Source organism: Vombatus ursinus, unplaced genomic scaffold (assembly GCF_900497805.2).
Source record: "Vombatus ursinus unplaced genomic scaffold, bare-nosed wombat genome assembly UNPS02014959.1, whole genome shotgun sequence".
Lineage (NCBI taxonomy): Eukaryota > Metazoa > Chordata > Mammalia > Diprotodontia > Vombatidae > Vombatus > Vombatus ursinus.
The window spans coordinates 9,854,234-9,872,388 of NW_020954737.1; the positions used below are offsets into that span (position 1 = coordinate 9,854,234).

An 18,155-nucleotide genomic window follows, 5' to 3' on the forward strand; every position below is an offset into this window, starting at 1 on the left:
ATTTCCTCATCATTTAATTCTGAAAACCAAGAAGAAAACCTCAATGCAATAAAGGGAAGTAGTGGACAATCTTCCCCTTCTCTATCTGATCAACACACCTGAGTTTGAATCCTGCTTCAGACACTTACTAGCTATATGGCCATAAGCAAGTCACTTAACCAACTTGTTTCTCTCATCAGTAAAATATAGATAATAGTACCTATACCTCACATGACTGTTATAAGGATTACATGATATAATACATATAAAGCAATTTGAAAAGATAAAGCACTATATGCTATTATTATTCAATATGTCCCTTAATCAAAAAACTGGTTACCAGGACTCTATTCTTCAATTAATAGCCTCTTTTGACAGAAAACAGAGAACAGACTTGTTACAGAAACTGAGAGCAGCTTAAGTCCCTAGGTAAGCAATAGCTTTACAAGCTGAGACCCCAAATTGATAGGAAAAAACAAAACCCAAAACTTACCAGAGTCCACCCTTCATTTCCAATTAGTTCATGAATTTACAAGTTAAAACCTAACTCCTGGCCTAATGACTACACAACAGAAAGAAAACAAGCCTTCCTGAAGCACTCTTTGATTTTTTAAGTTCCTTCTGTGAGATTTTCAACATTCTCTTCTCCAACACAATGGAAAAATTACTTCGAGAAGGTAATTAAAGAACAAGATAATTTAACTATCCCAAACTATATATTATGTGATCTTAAGAGACGCAAAAAAAAAAAGTACAAGCAACACTTTTGAAGGAAAAAAGTTTTTGTCTTGTATGATATAAAGATTGAAGCCATTTCTTCTATGCTTACCCTAACACTGATATGAAAATATTAAATATTTAATGACTAAGATATTTAAATACCATTTTAGAATATTAGCATATTTAAAATACATAACTTAAAAACTGATTTTGAGAGGATACATACCTTCTTGGAGAACATCTTTTAGTGTTATTCTCTCCCTGGAAATTGCTATATCTTTGACCTTTGCTTTGGCCTCCATAAGAGTGACACTTTTTAGGTCATTCTTCTCTATCCGTAATGTAGGATAACCTGAGGAGCCAACAAAGCCAAACAAAACTAATATAAATACCCTTATAACAAGAATTAGAGACCATCATTTTCCATAATTACCTACATAAAATAGTTAATACTCAAAGAACAGATGTAGGAACAATAAAAGGAAAAAAGGTTAAGACTCCTTCTCCCGAAAACAAACTGGAGACTCTAGGCAAAGAATCCTTCCCCCACATCCATCATGCAGTAATCAGATGTAGACAGCAATACATTATTAAAATTAGTGCTATTCTAATTGTATATACATGTGTGTTGTTACAAGCAAAGCAATAGCTGGTTCACAGATTATCAACTGTGTTACCTCAAAACCATAGGGAAAATGATGACCTCCTCTGGACAATTTTTGCAAATTTGAAAAATAGCCCCTATAAGAAATTATCTAATTCTTCCCTAAAGGGAGGATTTTATTACAATATGTCTTTTCTAACAAGATATGTGACCATTTAAATATTTTAATCTTCTAACTTCATGCCAAGCCGGGGTGTTTAAATTAGTTTTAACATCCCCTCATTTTTACCAGCAAGAAAATGAAGTTAAATTTATAAAAGTTGAGTAAAATTATTCACTCAGAGAAACAATGTTGCTAAGCAGACTGAAAGCAAGAAGGAGATGGAGAAGGAGAAGAGTAAGAATGATATTCTTTGGTACTTTGGAAATTGGGAAACAAGAAGGAAGGCAGAAGGACTAAGAATACAGTTTCCCAAAAGTTACAAAATAAGGAGGAATAATTACTGGTTAGCAATTTAATAGATGACGTGCTAATTTACCTATATCATAGGATTGCTGTAAGAAAAGCTTAAGTTCTATACAAGTGCTGTGATTATTATGATTAATCTTTCTCAAATCACCACCTAATAAAGAACAAAAGCAGTTTTTGAGGGGCAGTCTTTAAAGATAACTGTCCTCACTAAATGCACATCTCTGTCTTTTAGAAATGTTTTGTTATGAACTTAAGCACTAAAAAAAATTAGCATTTCCATAAACAAAGCAGAACATAAATGAAGACTGAATATGACACCATGAATTTCCATTTCATATTGAATATGCCACTTAGGGAATTAGGTAAAACAAAGGGCAGTCAGATCTGTAAGATATTAGCAATATGGCAGTAGTTGTTCCAATATACTTTGGGAGTAACATGCTTGAGATCAATTACTAGCTCAGAGATTCAGTTACCATATAACCAAACACCTTTCTTAGGAAATCTGTCAAATGACAACATAAAGGTATTTTAAAATATTATTGTGGGATTTGGTTGAAGAGCACAATGACATTATTGAAAAACACTACTGGTCAGGACATTATGTGAGGTGTAAATGAACTGCATTTGATGATACTTTAATCAAAATCCAAAATTTCTTGCTTTTAGAAAGCATACTGAATTTATTTTTCCTTAAATAATTAGCAAATTCATAATTCCTTTATTTGAATGGGAAAATAATCCAGGTGCATTTGCAGAAGGTTGAATCTTTAGAAATTCCCCCAAACTAAAAAACAATTAAAGTGAGTCTACTTAATATATTTAAATTTACCAATTTTTAAAAAGTTACAATTTCTACTGATCTAAGAACTGGAAGTCAAATCTTGAACATCAACCCTAAGTTCCACATATGCATGTGACACTAACCACTTAGGATCACGAGTAGCCTAAAAATCAAGACTAAAGTAAACTGGTTTTGGATTTAAATTAACTCTTACTGGTAACAGGTGTTGCATTGTTAGGAGTATCAGCTCTCAGGTACTGAGTTGTCTGCGTAGATGGCTGAGATAAACCTTGTGAACTACTGCTGTCACTGATGCTGAAAATAATTTGAGATAGAAAGTGAACTCATGAGGAATTTTTATTTCTTTTTTATTTATAATATATGTGTGTGTGTTTATATATACATACACACAAATACATATACATTTACTTATACATACATATACACATTCCTAGGTTTTCTTGACTCCAAGGACATTTCTTTATCCACTATACTATGACTGCCTCTTGCACCTATTGTTACATGTAACAAGATACTAAAAGCTACATGTGGATGAGCAGTTATGATAATAAAATTATTCTAAAAATCTTGAGAGATCATAATAATGGCTATTTCTCCATAATGACATGTTTCAAGCTGAAATCAGAATCTGTTGAGATTGTATACTTTTTCTTTTCTGATAGATGGCCATTATTAGAACAAAATGTTAGGGTAAGAAATTAATAATGATTAGAATGATTATCTCTAGGAAAATTAAAACTATGCCACTTTTACGAGATTACTTTTAATAAGGAGTATATCAAGTTAAACGTGTAAAAGAGGGAAAAAAAAGACAGCCTTAAAGCACAGTGGATTGTGGATACTGCAAAACAGCTAAGCAATGAATACATAAAATACACCTATATTCTATACACTTATAGAACGTACAGTAGACTGCATCAACTCTGCCTCATGATCCTCCAATTTCTAAAATGGATAAAATTTGGGTTTCTTGAAACATGTGCTTGGGAGGGCAGCCTATAATATTTGTTATATTATATTATATTATTATATTATAATAGTCTCTTCTTCTATTGGCAATATAAGAATCATACAAAAGAAAGAGACTCCATGTTTAACTCATGTTCAATATTTCTGTAATAAAGCAGTTTTTAAATTTGTATCCCTATGGGCCACTTGAGTGGATCACACAATCACCCTTACTATGGGGGAAATACTCTCTGAAGTATTGCTCTTTAACCTGCTATATTCTCTTAGTCATTTTGTAGTGTAGAGAGGAAAGAAAGGGATGAGGAATTAAGGATTATGTAGTAGATCAAAGTATTCTTATCACTTGCTTCTTTCCTTCCTATGGTAGTATCCTTCACCTTGCTCCGGAGCTAAAAGAAAGTTCATAAACTACTGAAAAAACCTCTAACTGAACCTGTTTTTTGTCTCTCCCTCTCTCCAACCCATTCGTTCTGTAACTGCCACATATATCTTGCTCAAACCTTATGTGGCTCTCTATTGTCTAGTCATTAAAGAACAAATATCTTTACCGGCCAGTAAATATACTCCTCAATCTGCCTCCAATTGACTCCCTATTTCCATCTACTTCCTAAATATATCACTAGCCAAACTTAATTACATCACTTTATTCCTTGAATACATCTTGTACTTAACCGCTTCTGCTCTTTGGTCTGTCCACCTGTCAAAATGCTATTATCCTTTAAAATCTAACACAAATGCAATATCCTCCACGGTGGAGGATGACCTTGGCTTGAAATGAAGTCTCCTCTTTTCTAACTCTTATAGCACTTTATACCTCTCTAGATATTTCCCCAACTAAATGGTAAGAAGCTCCGTGAGGACAAGAATCATCTTATTCATCTTTTTTACTACCCCATATAGCCTAACACACCCCAAGTTCCTACTTTATAGTCAAGGTAGCAAATGCAGTGATACATACCTCCCCTAATTAGGTCACATTTTAGGGGCCAAGAAGCTTTTCCAGATTTCCAAGTACAATCAAAATATTGAATGTATTAGCCAGATCTCAAGGACAATTCACTTTCATCTTTAGAGACCAGCACATAGAATATGTCAAAGAATAACTTCTGTCCTCATAAAGATCTCTAAAAAATATTTTATGTTCCCTTCATCCCTTTGAGCTAAACTTACTTACAAAATTCTCAGGATTCTCTTAAGATTTTAATGCAATTAAAACCCTACCATGGCACTATTCAGTCCTGTGCGGTTACATACTTTCCTTTTATACCCTCAAAGATGCCTCTTCTGTGCATTCTCTCAATTACAATGAATTTTTTATCCTTCGTTGTCCTCTCCTATTCTCATTCCATTCTCTTCTTTCCCCTCTTGAAGTGATAGGAAGAAAAAAAAAATCAACTGAAACAACATTTTGAAGAGAGGAGCTGTATATAATCAAATCCCTCATACCTCATCCACAATCACCTCAAAATACTTGTAACAGTTAATAAAATAAACACAAGGGCAGTATCTACAAAATGCTTCTTTAGGTGGCTAGAGATTAACTCGTTCCCCCGACTTCCCCCATTTATTCTTCTCTGGGTACAAGTAATTAGGAAGCAATTTTTAAAAATTATATACAGTACCTGTCATCCAGCTCAATTCTTTTCATACTATGGAGGTGCAAAACAGCTAATATTATTGCTACCAGAAATATTACTGCACAGCAAACCCCTACACTGATATAAAACACACGAGTAGAAGTGGTAGGAGCTGCATTTACAGGATCATCTGAAATTTTAAAAAAAAAGTTGTTTTTTTTATCAGTATAATGTATATGTGAGTTCTTTTAAAATACATTTTTAACAAATAAAAAAATTTCACATTAGTCGAAGTTTATAGTAAATCAGTTACTAGTATAAATCAGTTACTAGTAAAAAGTCATACAAACAATATATGGTGGTAAAGAAAAGCATTTATTCTTTGAAAAATATTTTTAATAGGAATTCTGGTAGAAAAATAAAAATCATTCACCCAACTTTGGAGAAACAGCCAGTGTTGAAGAGGCTGTGAGAAAATAAGCCTGCCAATACAGTGTTAATGAATTGTTAATTCTAGAAAATAATTTGGAATTGTGCAAGAAAATTTACTAAAATTATTCATACCCTTTAATGCAACAATTCCACCATTAAACATGTATTGTAAAGAGTTCAAAGACACAGAGAAAAAAAAAGTCCCATATATGCCAAAATATCATAGCAGCACTTTTGAGACAGGAAAAACTGGAAACCAAAGTAGGTATAGGTACCTATCAACTGGACAATGATTGCAAAAACTGTGATATATGAATGTAATGAAACATCATAGCATCATAAAAGAATTACAAATATAAGGAATCAGGAGAAACAGGGGAAGACTAATATGAACTAAAGCAGAATAAAGTGAACAGAACCAGAAGGACAAATACAATGACACAACACAAATCAGCAACCAAACAGATTAAAGTAACTAATCTTCATCCCAGTTAACACAGTATGATTCTCTTTCACAATCTTGGTGACTGCTGTTGCGAATCTTCTCTCCCCTCAAGACTCCCATACTACCTCTTCATTCCTCTCAGCAGAGAACCTACTCTCCAATGCCTAATTTACTGAGAAAACATGAGCTATCCATTTTGTGTATCTTCTGATTTATATTCTAAACTTCAAACCCTATCTTCATCCATCCTCCATTCTGTCCTCATTTATACCAATCTCTGACAGAGTTTGCTCTCCCCCTTGCCAAGGCCAGCCACATTAGTTTAAAAAAAATGGTGTCATATAATGACTGCCTTTTATCGTCATTGCTAATTTGATAAATGATTTTTATATTCACCTTGTAAAAATATTTTTTCAAAGAGTAAATTCTATCCTTTCTCATAAGTATTTTTATAAATACAGGACGCCACCTCACTTTGTTTCTAATGGAAACTTGTACCTAACATCCCCTTTGTCCCTCTCATCTGCAACCTTTACTTATTCTTATTTCCTTATTCCTTCTCTGATGCTTACAAACATGCCCAAATCTCCCCCTTCCTGAAAAAAATCTTCACTTGACACTTCAAGTTGTATCTTTCCTCTTTTCACAGACTCCTAGAAAAAGCTGTCTACATACTTGTCTTCATTTTCTTCCCTATTGCTTACTTTTCAACTCTAGCAATATGATTTCTTATTACACCACTCCACTGAAATTGTTTTGTCCAAAGTTACCAACAATCATTTAATTGCTAAATCCGACGGAGTTTTCCCAAACTTCTCTGAAAATATTAATACTGACCATTCTCTCCTCCTGAATATTCTCTCCTCCCTCAGCTTTCACAACAATGTTTTTTTCCCTGGTTTGCCTCCTACTTTGTCTGGCAATTCTTCAAATGTCTTTGCTGGATCAATATCCATTTCATATCCTGTAAAAATAATTATTCCCTAAGGCTGTCCTGGACCCACTTCTCTTCTTTCTCTGCATCTTTCTGTCTTTGTGAACTCATCATCTCCCTCTGGTTCAATTATCATTTCTACGTAGATGATTTTTAAATCTATGTAATATCCAGCTTTCACCACTAAATGCTTCCCACATATTTTTATCCGGATTATCTCTCATACAGGCATCTCAAACCCAACATATTAAATTTTTTAAAAAATTTATAATCTTGTCCCCAAACCCTACTCCACTTACTTTAAATTTCCCTGTTTCTGTTGACGGTCCTAGTACTTTTGCAGGTTCACAAGCTCAGTCATTCTCAATTCTTAACTCTTCTTCTCTGCCATATCTACTCAGTTGCCAAGGACTTTCAAATATACCTCCACTACATCTGCTCTATCAGTCCCCTTCTCATGGCCATCACCCCATAGTTCACAAGCTTCTCCCCTGACCACTTAGATAGGTTCCTAATTGATTTCCCTGATTCCACTCTCTTATTTCTCCAACTCAATCTCTTCACTGCTGCCAAAACAGTTTTCCACAAGCACAAGCATCACTGCAGCACCGCCATCCTCCACAATTGATTCTGAGCAGTCCTATAACCTCCCTGGGCCCCATCTTCCTCATTTGTAAAATGAAGGGCTCCGCTAGATGACATCTAAGTTCCCTTCCAGTTACAGATGTATGCTCTCACATCTTAAGTTTCAGAGGCTCCCTACTACCTTTAGGACAAAACAAAAAATCTGGTATTTCAGCTTACCTTTCCAAAAATATTTCACACCCTTCCTTCCATTCCAGTCAAACTGGCTTTCTGGCTATTACCAGAACTCATTAATTCAACTTTTGCCTCTAGGCCTTCACAAAAGAAACTCCTGAAAAGTCCTTTCTTTCTCAACTCTCCCTCTCACAATCCCTGTTTTCTTTCAGGGTTCAAATTCATGTGCTGCCACCTCTGAGAAGGCTGTCCTGATTTCCCTGGTTGTCAGTGTCTCTTCCCTCACATTACCATGCAGTCACCTTGTACAGTACTTACTTATCAGTTTACATGGCATACTCTCTAGTAGAATATAAGCTCCTAAATGGTATGTACTTCATTTTTGCCTTCATATTTCCAGTGCACAGTGTAGGAATTTAATAAATGTTGATTGATTTAATTTCAAACTAAAGACCATATTTAAACCACTGCTCACAGATTCTCAACTCTTGGCTAACATGTGAGGATGGCTAGCTATTTTTCATATCATACTCTAGTTAGATAATTACAATGAAATTTTAAACTAATTTTCTACTTGTGAGACACAACTGTGGATAGGTTTAATTATCATCTCCATGCAGATGACTCACAAATCTATAAATCCAGACCCAGTCTCTCTCCTAAGCTTCAGTACCACATAACGTTTTACCTATTTGTCATTTCAAACTAGATGGTGCATAGACATCTTAAACTCTTGGATACTCTCGTCTCTTAAATTTTTTTGACACTACTCTTTCCGGGTTCTCTTCCTCCGTATCTAATGGTTCTTCATCTCCACTACTGGCTTGTCATCTATATGACTCCTTAACTTAGATTGTTCCTTAAGGTGCTGTCCTAGGCCCTCTTCTCTTCTTGTATCCTCTCTCTTTTGGTAATCTCATTATATCCAACAGGTTTACTCTCATCATTATGCAGAGGAATCAGAGATAACTAGATGTAGACCTAGATATGCTAGTACCTTCAGCAGAAATAAGGAATATGAGAATAGGGGAGAGATTGCAGAGAAAGATGATAAATAAAATCTTGGACATGTTGAGTTTAAGAGATGTTCCTGGAGCATCCGGTATGAAATGTCCAATAGACAATTGGTAATGCATGATTAAAACTCAGGGAAGATATTGGGGTTAGTTGGAAACAGAGAGAAAGATAGCTAGTTGTGGTACGTACATACACATACACAGACATAGAGTACATACATATGTGGACCAAATACATACATCTATGTGTATGTATGTATGTATATATGTGTGTGTATGTATGTATATTTGGATATATCACAACTAGGAGAAACCCCTCTTCCCTAAATAGATAGTATTTAACTACTTTGCATTTATTCTGAATTTATTTCATGTGTTGTCTCCCCTGATATAATGTAAATTCCTTAAAAACAAGAACTGTTTCATTTTTTTGTATTAATATTCAGTGCCTGAAACACTGAAGATTTTTAATAAATGCTTGTTAATTGATTGAGGACCAGGTAGTACTGGTAATCATATTATTAAATATGTACAATATTTATTATACAAAATATCCAGAACATGAATGTCTAGAATATTCAGAATATTTTTGAATGATAAAATATCGAGAATGTGAAATAAATAGCATCAACATTAATTTTGATTTTGATTTGCTTAAGACCAAGGAAGCAATTGAACTGAAACAAATATAAATTATTACCATTTTATATTCCCATATTAATAGTTTTTATAGATATATAGAGGGAACTGGTTATTCATACAAAATCTCCATGCTTTATTTCCCCAAATGATTTTTAAAAACCAGTGATAGTGTACTTACAAATAGTTCTGTTGCCATTTTTGTCAGAAGTTGGAGTTTTGATTTCTTCAAGCTCTGATTGAAAAATGTAATAAAAGATATTTTAGAACTCAAGTTTCTTTCTAGAAAATTCTTAAATACACTAATTTTCTGTTTTGCAACAGAATGTGTTCTTTTAGAACAAAAAAGGAAGGTCTTTGTTATAAGACAGTCAAAACTAAATTAATACTCTGCTTATACTTGTTTTGAATTTAGTAAGTCTTTAAATAGTCAATTATGTCTTCTCACCAAGAAATTGGCCGTGCCACCTAAGAAAAATGCTTAGATAACTGAAATTTGACTAGCTTTAGTGTCATAGATTTTTAGATCTGGAATGGCTCCTTGGAATATTCTAATCCAAGTCACTGATTTTACAGATGAAGAACCTGAGGCCTGGAGAAGTGAGATTGCCCAAACTCAGAGACCTAGTAAATGGTAAAGTTAAAAACAGAACTCAGTGTTACTGCGTTGTATTAGACTGTGTACTGTGTGTGACATTCATTTTTTTTCCCATCCTTATTCCCACTCTCTAGAAATGCTAAGTTGTAATAAAATGAATAATAAAATGAAGGAATTGCTCCAGTATAAGAAACAAGACAAAACAAAGGGTCAAGATAAGCAAAGTGAATTTTAAAATCTCTAATAATCCACTATTGGCAATGAAGCCTAAACTGTGAAAGAAAATATAACTTAATTTTACTCAATTACAAAAATAGCAAGGGGCAGGAATGATTCCCACTGTGGTAAATAAGCATGAAGATACTAGTATGGAAGTGTTATAAGATCTTTATATGCATTATCTCATTTGATCATCTGATCTTCACAATCTAGTGAGATAAGTATTATTATTCCCATTTTACAAATAAGGAAACTAATGATGCTGCAAGAAGTTAAGTGACTTGCCTATGGACACAAAGCTAATAACTGTTTAGGAGAGGATCTGAATCTTCTTGATTCTAACTAACACTTTATTCTCTACATCACACAAAATAAATTTAATAGAATGAATAATGGCTAGATGTATACTGCTACATATGTACTGAATTATTATTGAAATGTTATTTAAGTGTTCTAAGTCAGTACAATAAAATTGTTTTTTTTTAAAAGAAAGGTATCACTATTGAATTTATCCAATTACTTTAAAAATTGTAAATATATTGAATTTGACATCTTTAAGGGAAATGGTTGACTGGAAATACAAGCCCAAGTTAATGTTCACATTAAGGACATATTCCTTTCCACAGCAATTTGGTGCTTAGCTAGTAGTTTAGGTTAATACTGAAATACCTAGCTGAATACTTTACCCTATTCCTGACTCAAGCTATTATCCCTCTATCTTGCAGAACAACCATATGTTGAATCTTTAAGTACAACAATGTCCCCTATATAACCAGAGATGATACTTCTTTGCCACATGTTAACTCCTTTGGTAAGAGATTTTCTGGAAAAAGGAACTGATATTCTTAACTAATATACAATTTAGGGATTATCTCTGGATTTACTTTATAAGTGTTTTCTCATCTGCAAAATATAATCAAATGTTCACTGTAATATCTGTAGAGGAATCACAAAAATCTTATGATTCTTTCTTTGCATAGAAAAAAGTACTCACACCTATGTAAAAAAAATCATTTTCAAAGTTGGTTGCCTTACTTTTATAGCACATTTTCCTTCGTTTGAAATTTAAGACTGTGAAATTTTTTGAAGAATTTATTGTCAGGTTCAGTTGCATTAGTACCATTATCTCAGAATCTACTTTTCCAGTGCAGGAAAGTTCAACGCGAAATACTGTTAAAAAAAACAACACACGCACAAAAAAAAATTGAGTCACACAAATGATTAAAAAAACAATGAAAGTTAAAGGTGTTACTTTAATAATCAGAAAAATGTATCGCAAAATGTCATTATTAAAAGTGAGTAATTTAAAACTGACTAAATAGATTTGAAAATAATTTTGAGCTGCACATATAAAAGCAACACATAAACATAGAGAAATTCATTTTATCAACAAGCATATATTAAACACCTATGAGGCAGGCACTGAGGTCAGAAAGACAATAACAAAATAGTCCTCACCTTCAAGGAGGAGTTCACATTATTTTAACGGGAAGCATCAATTAAAAATCAACATGAATTTATTAAGTGCCTACTATGCTACATGCTGGGGATAAAAATTCAAAGAATAAATTAATCCCTACTATCAAGGAGCTTGTGTGCTAATGGTGAGACCTCATGCACATATATAAATTAATACAGCATGAATATAAAGTGAATAAATATATAAACATAAAGTGAAACAAATACTAAACATAAATATAAAGTGAATAAATATCTACAAAATCATTAAATACAAGGTTGTTTGGGAAGGAAGGAATTAGCAGTTGAAGGAGGGGAAATCAGGAAAGCATTCATAGAGAAGACAGTGCTTGAGCTGCATTTTAAAGGAAGAGAGGAATTCCATGAGGTAGAGGTAAGGAGGGAGGACATTTCAGTTATATGAGACAGCTGTGTGAAAGTCCACAGACCAGAGATAGAGTGTGAGGAGAAGAGAGAAGGCCAATCTGGTTGTAGCATAGAGTGCAAGAGGAGGATTAATGTCCAGAGAGACTGAGAAGACATGTTGGGGCCAAAGTGTGTAAGGCTTTAAAAGCTAAACAGAAGAGTTTATATTTTAGTCTAGAAGCATCAGGAACTACTGGAGTTGATTGAGTAGGGGAGTCATATGATCAGACTAGCACTTGAAGGAAAATTATTTGGCAGCAGTGTGGAAGATGGACTTGAGACAGTCTGGGCAAAAAGTGACAAGGGCCTGAAGTAAGATGGCATTTGTCCTTGTTGAGTGCAGCGAAGAGGTAAGATGAGAGAGAAATTGTAAACATAGAAACAAGTTTTGACTGTTTAGGTGAGATGTGGCAAAGTGAGGAGTCCAGGAAAATATCAAGGTTACAGCACATACAAAGATAGTTGAATATTCAAAGCAAACATAAAATAAATACAAAATAAATGCAAAACATTTTCAGGGGAGGAGGGAGCTAGCAATTAGGGCTTAGAGGAGGAGAGAACAGGACAAATGCAAAATTTTGGGGCTGGTAATGCTATTCAGAAATTGTCATATTCAACACTATCCTGCGTAAAGATGGTAGAATAATTTTTCTTTTTTTGTAGTTGAATAAACTAAGGCTTAGGAAGACTCATAAAAAAAGGATTTATCTGAAGAGCTTTTATCTAATAGCCATTGTATATGCATAGAATAACTTTCATTTACACTTTATGGGAATAGTAGCTTATTCCATAATGTGTTAATTTTAATGTTCCTTTTGAAGTTTGGGAGAAGTAAATGGAACCATAAATTTCTGGATCCAGCTCTGAAATTTCTATGCTACTATTCATTCACTCCTTGGCAATTAAAACATTTTCTTAATTAAATAAAAACAGACATAATACTACTACCTTTGATTAAAAAAAAAAATTTCTCACCTGATAAAGTGCGTGGGACTTCCCCTTGAATGGAAATGTTGACCTGGGGCATGTCCATAGCCACAGGATTGTCTATCTGGAATCCCAGTTTATATTCAACCTAAAAGAGAGACAGAATATAAAAACAGTCTAAGTGATAAAGTATGAGACATTAATACTTCAAATTTATTTTACTTGGGAAATGAATTAATCACTTATTCATGCAAACTAAAACAGCAAAAAAGATAAACCAGTGTTTAAAATTTAACTAAATGAACAATTATTGTATGAAATGTTTATTTTGTTACAATATAATATACAGTAAAACCTCAATTATACAAGACTCAGAAAAATAGCAACTTCAATTATGACACCACAATAAAGAAGCCCCAGAAAAGCAAACACAGAAAAGAACAGCCAAAAAGGATGTGATAGGATTTATTGATTTACTGACAAAACGAAAAGCTCACTGGTTCAGCAAGGCTAGTAAAGACTCAAATTAATGCACTCTCAAAAGTGAAAGGAGGTATGTGGAGTTGGGGTAGGACTCTTGGGAATGAAAGAAGAAAGCATATTAAATAATAAAAAACCAATAAAATATATTTTATTTTAAATATTCTATTTTAAAATAATAATAATAATAATAATAAATATTTTTAAGTTCCTTGCATACAAGGCACTATGCTAAGCATGAACAAGTAGGACAGTCCATAATCTCAAGGAGCTCACATTCTAATGGCAGACATAAAACACATAGGGAAGGTTTTAGCTTCAAGTCAGATGGAAATGCCCCATGATCCTTAGGGGCAGCCCCAAAACAGAGCGTCTCCTTCAATGTCATTTCCATTTCTATTTCTAATGCTGAACCATTTAACAGCATCAAAGACTTTGGTGCCAAGAACTTTCTTTCCTGGGTCTTCAGTAGCTGTGGTTAGCACCTTCTGGAGCAATTGCCGGGCAGTATCTTCCCAGGGACAGCTTCTCAGGATTATGGCTGCAGACATTGGGCTGGAAGCATAACCGTTCCCAAGGCTCTTGGGCTCAGGGTCCTGACACGTCTGCGCTGACAACAAGGGGAGATGTTGTCAGTATGGCAGTAGTTGTGGTCTGATGTGCTTAGCACATGCTGCCCACTGTGTCTGCCTTTGGATGCTGTGCTGCTTCCATTAGGCTGGCTTGCCTGCCCTGTAGGTAGCAGCTGTAGGTTGGCAGTTAGGGATGGCTGGCCCCTTTTCTACAGGAACTGCTTAGTGATTTCTCTCCTCAATGATGGCTGTGGGCAGGAAGTCTGGTGGTTGTGGAGCACTGCTAGTTCCAAAGCTTTTGGGTTCAGGGTTCTGGGATATCTCCATCAGGGTCTGAGGGGAAATGGTGGTTAGGGTGGTAGTGGTGGTTTGATGATTCCTCCTGTGTCTCCTTCAGAGTGCCTTGTTTCTTTAGCTATAATAGCTTGCAATCAACAATATAAATGATGTAGAAGACTGGGTTACATCTATCAAGAAGATCATTGTGGCTGGTTACTGATGATGAAATAGGAACACAGTCTTAAATATTAAAAAATCAATATGCATTAATAATGACTTTGAGGCAGACCTGAGGATAGGGTCCCACAAGAACATATGTCAATTAGTATCAGAAAAAGAGAATGAGAATTCCAGCTATGACAGCTGCCTAAAAGGAAGCAGACAGCCTAGATCGTACATATATACTCCAGCCAAAAAAATATAAAAATGAAATAGACTGAATAATGACCAAGAAAGTCAATGAGAAACTAAGTGACTCCTCTGCCCCAGAACTTCATCAAAAAAAAAAGTTAGCCAGAAACCCACAAGCAATAGGAAAGGGGCTTCCACCAACAAGCCAGCACCAGAAGAGGTAAACATGCTTGTAGCTTTCCAGCATCAAAAAAAAAATAAGAAAAAAGAAAAAAATATAGGCCAGGGGAATGGAACCAAAATGGCGGAGAGAAGCCAGGAAGTTGCCTAAGCTCTCCCCAGTTTCCCTCAGAAACAATGTTAAATCAAGCCTCTAAAAGAATTACGGAGTGACAGAATCCACAAAAACATAGAGTGAAACAATTTTCCAGCCCAAAATAACTTAGAAGGACTTCAGGAAAGATCTTGGCTAAAAGGATAGTGTAGCCCTGCACAGGCAAGGTCCAGACAAGTCAGCAGGAGGCTCTCAACCACACCACAGCAACTAAGGTCCTGTGGTCTGACCTCAGCAGGCCAGTTGTAAGACCTCCAGCCCCAATGTAGCAGGCAAACTGCCAGAACCAAGGACATAACAGTGCAACTAGTCTGGGTCACCTTAGTGCAGTGGGCAAGCCACCAGCCCAAGGCCCCAGTGCAGAAAGCTGTGACCAGAAGCCAGGCCCCCAGTGCAAGAAGCTTGGGACAATGCCCCCTGTACCCCAGGAGCAGAGCTCAACTTTAAAAAAAACAAAAAAGAGCACTAATCATAGAAAGCTACTATGGCGACAGGGAAGACCAAACACAGACTCAGAAGAGGACAACAATGTCAAAATGTCTACATGCAAAGCCTCAAAGGGGAATATAAATTAGTCTCAAGGTCAAAAAGTCCTCTTGGAAGAGCTCAAAAAGGATTTTAAAAATCAAGAAGTAGATGAAAAATTAGGAAAAGAAATGAAAATTATGCAAGAGAATTATGAAAAAAGAGTCAACAGCTTGGAAAAAGAAGCACAAAAATTGATTAAAGAAAACAACTCCTTAAAAAGGTAGAATTAGCCAAATGGGGGAAAACCCACTGAAGAAAATAACTCCTTTAAAAGCAGAATTGGCCAAATGGAAAAAGAGGTACAAAAGCTAACTTAAGAAAATAATTCCTTAAAAATTAGGATTGGGCAAGTGGAAGCCAATGACTCTATGAGACATCAAGAATCAGTTAAACAAAGTCAAAAGAATGAAAAAAATAGAAGAAAATGTAAACTACCTCATTGGAAAAAACAACTGACCTGGAAAAGGGATCCTGAAGAGATAATTTAAGAATTACTGGACTACCAGAAAGCCATGATCAAAAGAAGAGCCTGGACAGCATCTTTCAAGAAATTATGAAAGAAAATTACCCTGATATCCTAGAACCAGAGGGTAAAATAGTCACTGAAAGAATCTACCAATCACCTCCTGAGATTCCAAAATCTACCAATCACCTCCTGAGATTCCAAAATGAAAACTACAAGGAATACTGTAGCCAAATTCCAGAAAAATACTGCAAGTAGCCAGAAAGAAACAATTCAAATAACAAGGAGCCACAGTCAGGATTACACAGGGCTTAGCAGCTTCTACATTAAAGCATCATGGAATATGATATTCTGGAAGGCAAAGGAGCTTGGATTACAACAAAGCTGAACATAATCTTTCAGAGGAAAAGATAAATGAAATAGAGGACTTTCAAAATTTCCTGATGAAAAAACCAGAATTGAAAAGAAAATCTCATCTTTAAATACAAGCCTCAATAAGCATAAAAAGGTAAAGACAGGAAAGAAAAAAAAACCATTGTATTAAATAAGATTAAACTGTTTACATCCTTACGTGGGAAAATGATACTTGCAGCTCTTGAGAACTGTATCTCTATTAGGGCAGTTAGGAGCACACTTAGACCAGAGGGTGTGGGTACAAGTTGACTTTGATGTGATGATTAAAAAATTAATTAAGGGGTGAAAAAAGGATTGTTCTGGGAGAAGAGGAAAGGGGGAGGCAGAACGGGGTCACATGAAGAGGCATTAAAGACCTTTTACAGTAGAGGGAAAGAAGGGAGAGGGTGAGCATAATTTGAACCTTACTTTCACTGGATTTGGCTCAAAGAGGGAATAACATGCACACTCAATTGAGTAAAGAAATCTATCTCACCCTATAGAGAAGTAGAAGATGAAGGAGAAAAGAAAAAGGGAGGGGCTGATAGAAAGGAGGGTAGATTGAGGGAGGCAGTGGTCAAAAGCAAAACATTAGTGAGGAAAGGCAGGGTGAAAGGAGAGAGAGAGAAAAGTATAAGGGGAAAGTAGGATGGAGGGAAACACACAGCTAGTGATCATAATTGTGAATGTGAATGGGATAAAATCTCTCATAAAACAGAGATGGATAGCAGAGTAGATTAAAAACCAGAATCCTACAATATGTTGTTTACAAGAAGCAGAGAGGCACACAGAATAAAAGTAAAAGGCTGGAGTGGAATATTTATGCTTCAGCTGAAGTAAAAAAAAAAAAAAAAAGCCTGGGTAACAATGCTGATCTCAGACAAAGCAAAAGCAAAAATAGATCTAATTAAAAGAGGCAAGGAAGTAAACTACATCTTGCTAAAAAAGGTATTATAGACAATTAAATAATATCAATCCTAAACATATATACACAAAGTGGTATAACATACAAATTCTTAGAGGAGAAGTTAAGTGAGTTACAGGAAGATATAGAGAGCAAAATTATACCAGTGGGCAACTTCAGCCTCCCCCTCTCAGAACTAGATAAATCTAACCACAAAATAAGCAAGAAAGGATATGAAATGAATTTTAGAAAACTTAGATATGATAGACCTCTGGAGGGAAGTGAATAGGGATAGAAAGGAATATACATTTTTCTCAGTGGTACATGACACCCACACAAAAACTGACCATGTGTTAGGGCATTAAAAACCTCACGATCAAATGCAGAAAGGTAGAAATATTAAACGCATCCTTTTCAGACCATGATGTGATAAAAATTACATGTAATAAAGGGCCATGGAAAGACAGATTAAAAATTAACTGAGAACTAAATAATCTAATTCTAAAGAATGAGAGGGTCAAACAACAAATCATAGAAACAATCAATAATTTCATCAGAGTGACAATAATGAGACAACATACTTAAGGGATATAGCCAAAGTAGTTCTTAGGGGAAATTTTATATCTCTAAATGCTTACATGAATAAAATAGAGAAAGATCAATGAATTGGGTATGCCATTTAAAAAGCTAGAAAAAGAACAAATTAAAAATCCCCAAACACCAAATTAGGAATTCTGAAACTCAAAGAAGAGATTAATAAAATTGAAGATAAGAAAACTATTGAGCTAATAAATAAAACTAAGAGCTGATTTCATGAAAAAAATAGATAAACTTTTGGTTAATTTAAAACCAAATTACCAGTATCAAAGAGG

At 34.8% G+C, this 18,155-nt stretch overlaps 1 protein-coding gene across 3 annotated transcripts in view; it reads right to left on the reverse strand.

The window, feature by feature from the left end:
• The window catches only part of RYK (receptor-like tyrosine kinase), a 108,222-nt gene that overhangs the window by 45,551 nt on the left and 44,516 nt on the right, over window positions 1-18,155 (reverse strand). For 2 of the 3 annotated variants that reach the window (XM_027845299.1, XM_027845301.1), the window contains exons 3-8: window positions 13,028-13,127; window positions 11,204-11,338; window positions 9,533-9,586; window positions 5,172-5,316; window positions 2,774-2,874; window positions 926-1,060 (exon numbers count right to left, since the gene is read on the reverse strand). In XM_027845299.1, coding sequence (XP_027701100.1) covers window positions 926-1,060; window positions 2,774-2,874; window positions 5,172-5,316; window positions 9,533-9,586; window positions 11,204-11,338; window positions 13,028-13,127 — 670 coding nt within the window. The remainder of the gene's footprint in view (window positions 1-925; window positions 1,061-2,773; window positions 2,875-5,171; window positions 5,317-9,532; window positions 9,587-11,203; window positions 11,339-13,027; window positions 13,128-18,155) is intronic. The other variant, XM_027845300.1, reaches the window with a different exon arrangement.